Source organism: Caenorhabditis remanei, chromosome II, assembly GCF_010183535.1.
Source record: "Caenorhabditis remanei strain PX506 chromosome II, whole genome shotgun sequence".
Lineage (NCBI taxonomy): Eukaryota > Metazoa > Nematoda > Chromadorea > Rhabditida > Rhabditidae > Caenorhabditis > Caenorhabditis remanei.
In genome coordinates this window covers 18,795,986-18,810,973 of record NC_071329.1, presented here as the reverse complement: position 1 = coordinate 18,810,973, position 14,988 = coordinate 18,795,986, and the positions used below count along the sequence as shown (strand labels likewise).

At 37.1% G+C, this 14,988-nt stretch overlaps 1 pseudogene across 1 annotated transcript; it reads right to left on the bottom strand.

Annotated features, from left to right (window-relative positions):
• Window positions 1–1,872: 1,872 nt before the first annotated feature.
• GCK72_007929 lies at window positions 1,873–9,146 on the bottom strand (annotated as a pseudogene). Its single transcript has 7 exons — window positions 9,097–9,146; window positions 6,843–6,936; window positions 4,965–5,156; window positions 4,116–4,266; window positions 3,915–4,008; window positions 3,379–3,522; window positions 1,873–2,956 (listed from the first exon to the last, which is right to left on the bottom strand). Coding segments are annotated over exons 1-7 (1,809 nt in total).
• Window positions 9,147–14,988: the final 5,842 nt, after the last annotated feature.

Below are 14,988 nucleotides of genomic sequence, written 5' to 3'. Positions count from 1 at the left end.
CTCGATTTCAATCGATCGCGGATTTTGGTTTGGATTGTTTTGGCCTCAATCACTGGAAAAGGATTGGCCTGATGTGAAAAGCTGTCAAGGGATCTTCAATGCCGGAAAGGAAAGTCAATATAATTATAATTTTTTTAATACCATTTTGAGAAATTTCCCACCCCTAGTTGAGACAAAAAGTCACTAGTGTGAGTGTAGGATAATGAGCGGATGAGCACATGCGCGGAAGCGCATGGTTATTAAGTAATTGACTGTTCAAAAATTCAACAGCTAAAATGAGTCTGATTTGAATAGAACCAATAATTGAGAAGATTGTCCCCCCAATTGTTAATTGAATTGTATAATACAGCTTCAAAAATTTTTAATTTTAGAATGTTTGATTTTCTTCTTGTAGATACTCGCCTCAAAACATCATAGTTTATTATTGTATGTTACCGCAACTTCCTAACGCCGCCAGTTTGACAAAACTTCGGTCACTAGATAAGATTAGGGCAATAAGACGCTATGAGAATCTGATTTTTGTATTTGAGACCTTGATGACGACTGTTTATTTTTGTGTATTTTATGTTGTTTTATAGTTTGTTTCACTGTTTTAGGCTCTTTTGGACTGTTTCACCGCAAGTTCTCAACCACTTTTAATTCCAAGTTGGTTGACTCTTCGGGACGAAGCAGTTCTCGAGAGGAGGGGAGAGCCTTAGGGAAACCCTTCGGAAAGTGGTCTCTAACTTGATCTCTTACATAGAGTTTCGAGGACGAAACCTTCTTTCCAAAGAGGGGAGGATGTCACAGGCCAGTCTCTGACCTGTCTCTACTCTCTTTTCCTCGGGTTCTCTCTCGACTGAGATGACGTATTGCTCTCGGCTCAGCGGGGCGTAAACAACCCAGCGGCCGGCCGAGAGTCCCCTTTTCTCCTCTTGACATTCTAGTTTCTATACTGGTGCGGGTGAAGGACGGCAAGTCCTTCTCCTTGCTATACCGGGAAATAAATGATTGCAATCATAAACTAAATGTGTACCAAAAACAGACAGAAATGCTAAAATACAGATAGGCGCAATCTGGTATTTTACAATATGCATACAGCGGCAAGGAACAATCGGATGAAGGCTGGGGCGCCTGTGACGCGCTTTAGTAACTTTTCTGTCTGGACTCATAACTCTTTCCGCGCTGCTTCTAGAAAAAAGTTGTCAACTACAAAAATAATTCATGTAAAATTTTACACATTTTTCCAGTCGACAACTTTTTGATAGCCCCGCCCACTTTTGAGATATGCGCCTTTAGAATAGTGTAGAGATTGACTGAGATTGCCTAAAATAGTCTGAGATCCCGTCACTGTTTCCTTAAATCCATCTAGTGGAAACCAAATTGATTTATTACTGGAATAATTAAATATATGACAATTAGATAGATAATTAAAGACAGAAAATTGTGAGAGGTGGGTTGTGAGCAACAGTAGAGATACATATATTGCAGATGATTGATTGAATGACATTTTGGGAAGGGAACATGAAAGGTGAATGTGAAGAGAACATAATAAGAACACGTATAATAATGGGAAAGGGATTTTGGGTAGCAGGGGGATAAGGTTTGGCAATAATATAGAGGAAAATGGGTATCTGGAATAGCAAATACAATTTCTATAATAATTGAATAGGTTAAAAATTAGTGGATTTTAATGCATTTTTGACATTTTAGGGCTAAGAATTCTCTGAGGTTTAGTTTAGGTCAAAAATTGGCTAATTGGCATTGTCTCTTTTAGTTCAAAAACAGTACTTTTCATAGTCAGGAGGTTCCAGTACATTAATTTTTAGAGATAACGGTTCAAAATGTGACAAAAAAGATTTTTTGTTACAATTTTTGATTTCAGCTGTGTTCTTACACTTCTAGCTGAATCTCCACATCGAAGGGGACCTCCTCCATACTTCCAAGTGCTCGACACGCTCGGGACGGTCGTTTTTTACAGGGAGACGGTTTTCTAGGGGACGTTGGGCGCTTCAGGTTCTTCACTAGAATAGATGATGCGTCAGATTGGGATCTGGGGGTCACAGGGGTTTCAGATTTCCGTGGGCTCGTTCTCCTGGACTCTGGAACCTTCTGGATCTTCTTGGAAGATTCAGAATTCTTGACTTCATGAGTTGCATTCAGATTCTCTTTCATCGGGCTCTCCAGAATCACTTTCCACACGAGTTCAGCGTCTTGTTCGGATAGACAGCTCATGTTCATTTTGCACGTACGTGTTGGGCGTTTAGTGGGCGTCGAGGGTTCTGTAGCTGGCGGAGCCGTCATATTCTGGGGTGACTTTTGAATCTCCGGAATTTCTGGAGGCGGCGTGACACCTTCGGATTCTGAATCCGAATCTTCTAAATCCTTGGCAACGCTTCGAGACAGTCGTTTTATCAGAATCTTTCGTTTTCTGGGAGTCCTCACAGCTGTCGAATCGGAACCCGAATCTGTAGCGGTGGCAGATTCAGAATCTTCTAATCTTACTGATGTACTTGGAGCCGTTTTCTTGGGCGTGCCTTCAGAATTCTGGCGGGGCGTCCTTGGCTCCGACGTCGTCGACGACTTGTTGGGTGTCCTGGTCATTTCCACTACCTCCTTCGTCTCCACTTCTGAATCCTCTTCATAATGAGCTTTGAGTTTCGGCATCTCATCGATATCACTATCGATATCCTCCACTTTCTTCGCTTCCTCAATGAAATCTGGTGGTGGAGAGATTTCTTTTTCGAGTTGTTTGCATAGAGTGTCTTTCTGTTCTTCCCTCCACGGCATCCGTATCCTGACGGCATCTATCGGCGGAAGCCCCGCCTCCTTCCTCCTCCTGGCATCTCTTGCCTTTATCATCTCCTCGGTCATTTTCCGTCGAATCCGTGTCGGACGATTTGGTTCCGCCCGTTTGAAGGCGCCACGTGGCATGTTGTATTGGTATTTGGAGGTGGATGGTACCATGGGGAGTTGGCTGGAATTGGATAGATAAATTAGTGATTAGATTCAGAATCCTCATGCATTCTGCTATCCAAAAATACAAAATTTGGACACCCTGGACATCGGGGCACACAGATAGACACCCTAATGGATATCGAAGCTATTTAACAGTGTTTAACGATTTCTAGCAGTCTTTCTGTGCGTCTGATTGTCCGGGATGTCAAAATTGTTGTATTTTGCCTACAGATTCAGAATCCTGATGAATTCAGCTATCCAATGATACAAAATTTGGACACACTGGACATCGGGACACACAGATAGACACCTAGAAGCTATTCACTGTCTATCTGTCTGTTTGTTTGTCCAAAATCTTCAAATTTTATATGAAAAGAAAGCTGAAATCATGATGATTCTGAATCTGGTCACCTATTTTATGTAAATTGACTCTCAACTCACTCATAATCAAAATAGTGAACCTGTGCCCAGTACTCATCGTCTGCCAATGGCTTTCCATCACAATCCAAGTCGGCTTTCACATATCCATCCGGGAATACGTAGCGTGGACCATCCGAATACTCCACTATTGTTGGTTTGGTTACACTGGAAATGAAATTTCGAATATTTTGAGCCAAAAATCAAATTGATAGCTTGAAAATGAAAAAGCTACAACAATTCGAAGATTTTCGAAAAATTTCAAAAATTTAGGATTCGCAAAAAGTACCGGGGCAAGATTTGACACTATCTTAATTAGGCTTACACTTTTAAAATCAGCGCTTCAAGAGCTTCCAGAAAAGTATAATCATGCCTAGGTTTGGAGCAAGTTGGGTCTCACCACGATTTTTCGGGTTACTGTAGTTTTCGTGGTGGGACCCAGCTTGCTCCAAACCTAGTCATGATTATATTCATTTAAAAGCTAAAACCACGCTGGATTCAAAAATGATATCCTGGGGTGCCTCAGACGCATTTTTCCTTCTCTAGCCCTTAAAACTCACATTGGTGCTGGTTTCCAACTGACTCTTCCCAAACCATGGATTTCAAAGATCTGGTTTGTGGGCTCCGGTTCCGGTGGTAATGATGGTTTCTTTTCTGAAATTTATTTTAGATTTCAAAGGTATTAGGCATCAGAAATTGCATTTTTCCAGTATTTTGAGATATTTTTCCCCCATTTTTTGTTGTTTCCCTCAATTAATCACCCTTCTTCGGCTTCATGGAGTGATATCTTCTGACGTGAATCTCCAATTCTTGACTTGTCGCTTTCAGTGTGTCACATCCATCGAATAGACACTTGAACAGCTTTGCACTTCGCGCATGCCGCGTTTTGAAGTGGCATTTCATCCATTCCGTCTGAAATCAAGATAGTTGAATTGGGCTAGAATCGGGCTTTCAGAAAAGTATAATCATGCTATGGTTTTGTGCAGGTTGGGTCCCGCCACGAAAACTACCGTAACCCAGAACTGCAAATCTGTTTTTCTACTGTAACTCTCTTTATTTTAACACCATCAAAATGGAATTTAGGTTTTTGAATTCAACGTTTCGAAAGCTTTCAGAAAAATATAATGATGCTGAGATTTGTAGCAAGTTGGGTCTCACCACGATTTTCCGGGTTACTGTAGTTTTTGTGGTGGGACCGAAATTGAAGTAAACCTAAGCATGATTATACTTTTATGAAAGCTCTCCGGAAACTGATTTCAAAAATAAAAATTTCAATAGAATTGCGTCAAAACTAACAGAATTACAGCAGAAATAGCAGTTCTGGGTTACTGTATTTTTTGTTGTTTTTCGTGGTGGGACCTAAACCTAGACATGATCATACTTTTCTGAAAGCCTTTCACTTTCTGACTCCGAAAATGACGTTTTCATTCAAATTGTGAGTTACAGCTCTATTTTTTCTAACTAAAAATTTCGAAAAGTTTCGAAAATCTTCAAAACACTGTAACATTCTTATTTTTCAAGCTATCACCTTGGTTTTTGGCTCAAAATATTCAGAATTTCTACGTCTTGCCTATTGTATTTTTTTATTGAAAAAATCAAATATAGCTCACCTTCTTCTTCAAATCGCCCCTCGTCGTGCTCATCTCACAGTTCGCCCATTTGCACACGACCGCTTCCAGTCCATCCTCTTTTGACTTTTGTCGTGTTGGAATGTGTTTTTCATTTACGTGTTCCAACAACGCCTCGATTGTCTCAAAGTGAACAGTCGACTGTTTACACCGGCTCCATTGGCAAATGTGCTCCTGCAAAATTTCAGAATTTTGAATTTTTGTCAAAAAATTGGCTATAACTTATTGATAACAAAGGAAAAATGGAAATAATCTGTCACAAAACTGATCTACTTAAAATTCTACATATATTTGTAGTTGACAACTTGGCTGGGGTGTGGACAACGCTTCCTTTGTCTTTAAAGGCGCATATCTCAAAAGTGGGCGGAGCTATCGAAAAGTTGTCAACTACAAAAATAAAAAGCTAGGTTTCATCCATAAGGAAAATAAATCAAAAACAAAAAAAATCAAAAATTTAGAAAAAATTGACCCCAAGCGGGATCGAACCCTGGTACCCATTCTCATAGTGGTGTACCTTGACCAAGACCTTCTCGGTCAACTTGTTGCTAAAAATGTGATTTCCGACATGGAAAATAGGGTTTTGAGTAGTTTTTAACGTCAGAAATAGAAATTTATGGTTATTTTAGTGTAAAAATCATGTTTTGGCGATAAAAATGACTAATTTAGGCAGCTTTCCTCAATTTTTTCGAATTTCCAACTTTAAAGGCGCATATCTCAAAAGTGGGAGGAGCTATCGAGAAGTTGACAACTACAAAAATAAAAAGCTAGATTTGATCTACAAAATGAATATAACCGATTCTATCCAATCTCAGCAGTTAAAAATTTATATTTCCTTCCCTCCCATGTCAATTTCCTCAAGACACCCCATTTTCCCGCATTTTCATTGTCATATTGAGTTTCTATATTATTTGAATAGTGTTATCAGTTGGAATAATTATTATCAGAATGTACTTCACACCCACCAACTGGTCAAATAGATAGGCTCTCTATGTTTGCACAGGTATGACGCAGGGAATAGAGAGAAAGAGAGAAGAAGTAACAATAAAAATTGGGATTGAGTTAATTGCTTTTAATTTTAATTATTAAGAAAAAACAAGAACTCCATATTTGTAGTTGACAACTTTTTGATTCAAAAATTCTAAAAACTCCTCGTTCCCATCATAACTAACAAAATTACAACGTGCTATTTACAAAGTTGGATATTTGTTCAACACAAATAGTCTTTGATCTTTGTTGGTTTAGAGAGTCAACAATTGGTCGACATAGTTATACTTATACTAACCGTCCCATAACAATCAGAAATAAATTATATATTGAAAATACATAAAAAATGTTCACATTTTTGAGTCGAAAGTTAGACATTTTTGCAAAAAAATTTGCAGACAAGGCTCGGCCCGGAATAACTAAACAAATGTGAATAACTAAACTAAAATCAAAAAAGAACATTGTTGGCTTATATACTAATTAATTAACATATAAGTCGACGGTGCAGCAATAGTATAATAATATTATCATAAATTATGACACTATTATTAATAGCGTTGGAATGTTATAGCTTTCTTAGTTACTTTTTTACCAGAAGGATTCAGTGCATAAATTTGATCAATCTGCAATTTTATCAATTTTAGACCTAAAAACTCATTTTTAGCGGAAAATGCTCCAAATATTCTGAATTTTTCTGTGAAATCTGACACGAAATCTAATTGTTCAGTAAACATAGTCTAAATCCTGTTTGGTATTGAAAAAAAAACAACCAATCATTTCACATTCTAAATGAGCGGAATTTTATCAAGCTTATTTTTAGCGGAAAATGCTCCAAATTTTTAAAATTTTCTCAGTTTTCCAGCTAAAAACACTCACCTCCTCCCATTCTTCTTCCTCCGCTGGTTTTGCTCCACTCGTTGATGTCACTTCCGATACCATTCCCAAGTCACAAGTTGAGATGATCTTTTTTCTGAAAAAAAATTATAGTTATTGATGTAGATCAAAAAATTAATAGGAGAGAGTGAGGAGACGAGAGAATGAAAAAGAAAAACCAGCTGCCCCCTCGATTGTCATGGCCAAACAAAGCATTGAATGGAATTGGGAAGTAGAAGAGACAGAGAGAGAGAGAGACGCAGAGAAAAATGGTCCAGCAGCTAATGGACACAGACGCTACTAATGAATCGGGATGGGAAGATTCTTATCTCGATTCCATAGAAATACACGTACTCACTGCTAATATGTATGTCTCAAGTGAGAGAGAGAGGTGGCCTTGACTGTTTCTATCTCTCTCTCTCTCTCTCTCTCTCTCTCTCTCTCTCTCTCTCTCTCTGTCTGACTGATTGACATTGGGTGATTGATAAGAGGGGGGGGGGGCTGAATGAATGAAGTGAGTACACATTTTGATTGATTTTAGAAGTTTGTAGGGTGACAAGTACCGGAAGTAGTGTCCAAATGAATCATTTCGAGCATAAAAGAGCGAAAATTGGCTGGAAATTGGTTTAGAGGGCATTTTCTTATTCTGTCTGTGTGTCTGCCGGGATGTCCGGAAGTTCTCCTGGGTTGTAGATGTCTATCCGATGTATCCCCAATATGGCGCGCCTCAGACGCATTTATAGTAAGCGAAACGCATTTTTACAAAAGTCTGGCAAACCGTTGACGCGTTTAGATCACTTTGGTGTAAAATCAATTTCCAATGGCCAACTTATGATATAGGAAAAACGCGCCAAACGTGCGACAGCGTCTGAAAATTTCCAAATTTTCCAATTTTTGAGTCTAATTTTAGACTTTATAAGCTGGAAAAATATCAAGAAGTGCTAAAAATTGCTGAAAATCAGGGTTTTACTAATTATTATTTGTTAAAAACCGGTTTTCTAGGACCAAAATATTGTACGATAGTAAAAAACGTCAAAGGCGCGCCAGACAACGTAATTTGTCTTTTACAAGTAACATAATTGAGATAATGGATCAGTAAATCTTGCCAAGAAACACAAACATTGATTTTAGTGGGGAAGCGTCAAAGGAGCGCCAGATCATTAGGAGACCTACAAGCTTTAAAAAAAAGAGAACATACAAACAATGAAAACGGAACATTATTTCAACCAGCGTGACGGTATGTTTTTAAGACTGTTATAATCCTCTTTTCATAGCATAACACATGAATATCAGACAGGAAATAGAGAGTAGACAAATTTTGAGTCTACTAGACCATGTTTTACGTCAATATGTATCAAAGTAGATTAACACCTTCCTTACCGATAGAAATTGAATTTAATATGAAAAAGTGCAGGTGTCTACGTGCTTCCAAAAGTGATTAATGCGTCAAAGATCCGCCAGACACTCCAAAAAAACAAATGAATCAGACGTCAATTCTATTCCAGTAAAATCCGGAAAATGCAGGTATTTTGTACTTTCATAGGGGTATATCCTGATTAGAGCTTATTTATTAGAAAATCTGAACTTGCCAAGTTTTCTATAATAAGCTTAACACAATTAGTCATGTCTATATTCCAAAAGAAGCCAAAGTCCAGAAGCACTTTCAGGACTACAAGTGCACTTTTTTTTCTTTTCTGCTCTTTTCATTCTGCTCGCTCCCGTTTCCCGCATTCATTGAGAGCGAAAGTGGACAGAGGGAAAAAATGAGTTGGAATTGAGTTTTGAAGCATTTTCAGCTAGATTTTAGCATTTTCTATGCATTAAAACACATTTGTATTGAAACAGTGACGGGGAAGCAACTGGAAAACAGGAAAAAACAGAGAAAAAAGTATCCTGATATGTTAATTCATATGAAAATATGACAATAAAATGCATTCAGACCTTAATTTACATACATTTTCTATTTGAGTGGAAATAATATTACAATTACCCACAAACTATGCTATCTATCTATTTAATTTTAGATAGATGATAATAGAATCTTCACTGGCTTCTAGAAATTTCCAGAAATCGATATCTGGTGTCAAATTGGATGGCGAAAACGAATGAGTCACTGTCTAATATGAGGGATTTCCAGGTGTTAAGTCTATTGGATTAAAAAGGCAGCTGGAAATTCTGGAAATAATGGTGTCACGTACTAGGAATCAACTGAATCTTGGAAATGAGGGATTTCTAGGAAATTTGTTTATAAGATTACCAGCCTGGCTGCCGCGCCTTCGGCGCTTCATCCGGCTGGCCTCTCCTCATTTACTTGTTCACCTTCTCAGAAATGTATCCGCGTGGCCGAGTGGTCCAAGGCGGCGGTCTCTGCGCAAAAAGCGCAAGTTCGATTTTGGGCCCGGCCGCTTTTCTTTCTCATTTCTCAAAATTTGCGGACATTGGGACAGATGGACAGACTCCACATGCGTTTTATATATAAGAATGATCGGAAAACTGAAATTGAGTCCTACAGTAGTATTTTCCAAAGCTAAGATACCTAAAGCACAATTTGACATTTAAAAACGGTTATTTACAAGTCTGAGACACAAAAAAGGTTTACTTGAGATTCTATATCAAAATTAAACAAAAATATTTCTCAAAAATATCAAATTTCGGCTCCAAAATAGTCTAAAACAGTATTAGCTACAAAATTCCAATGATCATTTTGGAAAACACCCTAGTCAGCAAAAACGGGACAGACGGGTGTCTCTGAACAGGCTGAGACTGGAAAAAACCGATTTTAACCGAAAAATCAGGAAAAAGATCAACGTTTGACATAAAATTCCGGTGAGAACAACGCTAATAGTCTCAAATCATCAGTTTTACCTATTTTCATATATTTTAAGGTTTAAAACATGAAAATTCAGGGTGGGGGGCTTAAAACCTTAACCATCCTTCAAAATGTAGTCCTGACAAGCTGAAGTATTGTTTTGAACTACTAAAATTGAGATTCCGAGGTCGAGAATAAAAAATGTATAGAAAAGAGGTTAATGTATGATAAAATTATGCAAATCCAGCAAAAAATGTATAATTTTATGCATTGTTTTGTTTTTCTGAGCCTCTATATCATGTATAAACGTTGAAAATCAGTATTTTCCTGAGTTAGGGATCCTTAAACCCAATTTAAAGCTTTACAAGAGATTCTATATTGAAATGGAGCCCAGAAATTGTTCAAAACTGTTGAAATTCAAATATTTTAGGTCACGAATCCCAAAATTCCCACAAAAATTGGGATCAAAACAGGATTAGGCTAGTATACTCTCAAAATTCGAATGACTATTTTGAAAAAACACCCCACAGCCAGTCAGCAAGAACGGCTAACAAGGAGGGGACAGCCGGGTGTCTCCCCCCGGCTAGTCAGAGGTGTTCGTAGTGGTCAGTAGGGTAGGCCCCCCGACGAGAGAAATAGTGTGGGATACAAAGAGACAGAGACAGAGAGAGTGGTCAGCTAGAAAGAGAAGAAGCGGAGAGGACACACAGGAGGGGCCGTATATATCTGTCAGGGACAGAGGAGAAGAGAGATGTAATGAGTGGGTTGGGAGAGAGAGAAATGGGGGTTACCAGGCACAAGGTCATTTTTTATTTGTTGGGGAGGGAGGACTGGGAGAGAGAGAGAGAGAGAGGGCGTGCCATTTGGACTACGGACGGACTTAGAGGGTGCAAAGTCCGCGAAATTGGTCTGGAGGGGAAGATGGAAGGGATGGGGAATGCTCGATAATCGAGAAATAAATAATTTCATTTGTAAATAGGTTAGACCCTTCGAAATGGAAAAACTCATACTTGTCAGCCGGGCCGAAACGGGCCGACACGGGCCGACGCGTAACTCGCTTGAAACTTAATATTATGGGCTCAAAAATATACCAAAATGTAGATCTCGACGAGTTCTATGTCTATGATATAATACGGGCCGGATGTCTATTCGTTAATGTGCCGCGGGCCGGGAAAAAGTGCCAAAAAACGCGAAAATGGCCAAAAAAGCCATTCTAGCCCGGCCCGCGGCACATTAACGAATAGCCATACGGCCCGTAGTAAATCACAGATATAGAACTCGTCGAGATTTACATTTTGGTATATTTTTCAGCTCATAATATTGAGTTTGAAGCGAGTTACGAGCCGACCCGTGTCGGCCCGTTTGACAAGTATGGAAAAACTGAGTTTTTAAACTTTAATTATTATCAAAAACTCTCCAGATCATTCAAAAATCCGGAATCCTCGTTTTTTACGCTCCAAATCCGGATTCCGGAAATGGAAAAATGTCATTCCGTACAACTCACATCCAAATTTGGCAAAAATACCAAAAACTATCGATTTTCATCAATCCTACACCGAAATTTGTGGCTTTTAGCCGATTTTCACAGAAAAATTGCTGAAAGTCCCATGCAGTTCTAAGCATTTTCGAGAGTGACCTTGTTGAAATTCAGAAAATATCAAGTTTCACTTGTTTTCAGCAGGATTTTTAAAAAGAATTTCAGGTTAATTAAAAACATGCCACACTGATGAAAAACATTGTTAAATATGCAGAAAGAAAATGCTGAAGAAAGTAGTGAAGACGTTTTTTCTCATTAGGGAAGGATACCGAGTCTAGATGGAGTTTCAGGTCGAGATATATATTATTTGAACCGAAATTTTGCGCTGATTTCAAATCTGTATTCCAATTTTGCAAAACAATTCTATGAAAAAAAGTTATTGGCGTTTTTGTGGATTCTCAGTGCAAAAATGAGCATTTTCAAGAATCTCAAAATTAACGATTTCCATATTTTTTTCAATTTTTTTTGTTTTGTACGTATGAGTGCGGTTGTAAAGATAATTTTAGCATAGTTTGATTTCAAAATTTATTTTCAGAAAATTTTTTGTCGAGTTTCTTAAATTTTCAAAAATGATGCATCTACAAAAAATTTGTCTGAAAATTTTCTGAAGTTCCGTTCCAAGACAAACAATACAAACTACATGATTGGAAATACACTTACAGCACAAAAAAATTTGAAAAAAAAGAAGAGAAAAACGTTATTTTTAGGAGTCTTGAAAATGCTCATTTTTTCACTGAGAAGCTACGAAAACGCAAATAACTTTTTTCACAGAATCGTTTTGCAAACTTGAAATACAGATTTGAAATCAGCGCAAAATTTCCGTTCTAGTGATATATATCTCGACTCGGGATCCTTTCCCTAGTCAGCACATTTCTATTGAAACAGTGACGGACTGGACAACACGAAAAAAAAGAAAAAAAAGTGTCCTGATATGATAATTCATATGACAATATAAAAATATACGCACTTTTCCATTGAAATTAAATGAGATTCCCCGAAAATCAGTGGTTTCCAATGCATTCAGACCTTAATTTACATGAAATTTGCATTTCATCTCCTATTACCAACAAACTATGTTATCTATCAATTTAATTTTGAAAATATACTGATAGAATCTTTCCTGCCTTTTGGTAATTCCCAGAAATCGATATTTGATGTTAATTGAAACATATACATACAAGTGAATGCTATAAAAATATGAAAATATACGGAATTTTCCATTAATAAAAACGGTGTCCAATGCAAACATATCATAATTTAAATACAATTTTCTATTTGAGTGAAAATAATTATCAATAAACTATGTAATCTATCTATTTAATATTGAAAATATATGTACAAACACAATTTTCCCTCTTTAAAATGAAATATCGACGTCACACACTCATTTTTTGAGGAGATGAGGAAAATGTCTGTCAAACGGGAAGAGAGATTGCAATTGGAGATTAGGCGAATCGAGAGAGGATCTTGATTTTGGAAAGTACATAGGGATATTTGTACCGTTTTAGTCCATAAACAAAAAAAAAGCGATTAGAAAAAAAAGACTGAATGTAATAATAATGTCTGCCTATTTCTATTCACATACGTTTCTTTATGCAATGAGGCCCTTCTATACACATACTGTTAATCCCTGGTACCAGTTGTCTAATTTCCTGAGATCCTCTCCTTCAGACACCACTTTGCATTGTTTTGGAACTGTCCACAAAAAATTTGGAGCATCAGAAACCGTTTGACACGAAAAATATAAAATTCTGGTGATTCTGCTAGTCAAATGAGCACAGAATCTTGGCTACTGGTTTAACGACACTCATTTCATTATGGATGCTGACAAAAATCAAAAAATCCTTAAGAATTTTAAATGTTCCATTGCTTTCTTGAAAAAATCACAAATTCTAGCTTTAAATCATTAAAAAAATATACGAATTTAGCTGAAATACTGAGCAAAAGTAAAATACCAAGAAGTATCGATTCTGGCCAATTTTCACACTAAAAATTGCAATTTTCTGTGTGAAATCGTAGAAAATAGCATAAAATCAGTCCTAAACATTCGAAATACTTAAAACTATCGGATTGCATTGAATTTACCTCAATAAAAGGGTAATTTTCAAAGCAGACTAGATGGAAAACATTCAAATCGGTCAAAATATCGATATTCATCCATTTTGGGCTGATATTCATGTATTCGAACTTTTCGGTAACCTAAAAAACTATTTGTCCCGTTTTAGAACTCTCCAGCAACAAAAAAAAACTGCTTACTGAAAAATTAGAATGACGGAAGATAAAAAATGTCTGCCTATTTCTATGCAAATACGTTTATTCATGCAATGAGGTCCTTCTATGCACATATAGTTAATCCCTGGTACCACCTGTCAATTACTTAAGACCCTCTCCTCCACACGTCACTTTTTCCCACAATATGCATAGAGTTAATCCCGGCAAATTTCCACCGTATCTCACAAATGTGTGACAGAACACCTGTCGGGGAGCTAATTGACTTGTTAATCGCCTTACTAATTAGTTATGTACCCTATGCTAATAGATATATAGAGAAGATTAGCATCTGATTACTTCATAACTGTTGCTTATCAATAGGAAAATTCGCAAAAAAATGAATAAATTAGTCATTTTTATCGCAAAAGTGTGATTTTTACATAAAAATAACCGGGAAATTCCATTTCTGCCGTGAAAAACTACTCAAAACCTAATTTTTCATGTCGGAAACCACATTTTTAGCAAAAAACTTGACTGAGAAGATTTTGGTCAAGGTGCACTATGAGAATGGTGTTTAACTTTGAGAGCTCAGTTTGAACTCAGTTTTTGCGCAATTAAAATTTTTTTATTCATTTTGTAGATCAAAACGTGTAGATCATTTTTGTAGTTGACAACTTTTTGATAGCTCCGCCCACTTTTGAGATATGCGCCTTTAAAGACAGAAAAGAGCGCGCGACTTCTCTCCACTACAGTAGGCTGTCTTTAAAGGCGCATATCTCAAAAGTGGGCGGAGCTATCAAAAAGTTGTCAACTACAAAAATGTGTAGAATTTTACGCAAATCATTTTTGTACTTGACAACATTTTTGTAGAATCGGGTTTATAGAGCCAGGCGTGTCGTTGGCGCATTTTTACATTGTAAGTTTCAGCTAACATACAAATACCAAGTTTTATTTCAATTTTGCCATAAAAATATACCGAGAATTAAAGGAGTTGAAGGAGAAAAAATTATGACGATGATGAATTTAGGTCAAACAAAAATCGAAAAAATCGAAAAAAAAATGCACAAAAATTTTTCGTGCAAAATTTTTTTTTTAGAGATGATGTGAATGTGTGTGTAAAGCAAAACTCAAAATTAAGAGATATCAGAACAAGGTTAAGAAATATAAATTGAAAAATAGAGAGAAAATGGTTAGATTTTTAGAATTTTTAAAATTTTGGGTGGCGCAAACGTGCTCTAAGGAACTTTTGTAGTATACCTACAAGAAACTCGAAATTTTGGGTAAAAACTATCGTTAAATACTCAGGAATTCAAAAAAAATCCGACTTCCGACTTCCGGATAAAAATATCCCATTCCGACTTTCGACTTCCGACTTCCGTTTTGAAAAGTTTACTTCCGACTTCCGTCAATCCACAACAATTTTCCCCCTGATTTTGGCAAATTTTATGATTTTTCTCTTGGAGTTTTGATTATTTGCGAAAATTACTACTTCCGACTTCCGACTTCCAAAAAAACGACTTCCAACTTCCGGATAAGAAAAACTCTTCCGACTTCCGACTTCCGCCTTCCGCTGTCCGATTTCCGACTTCCGA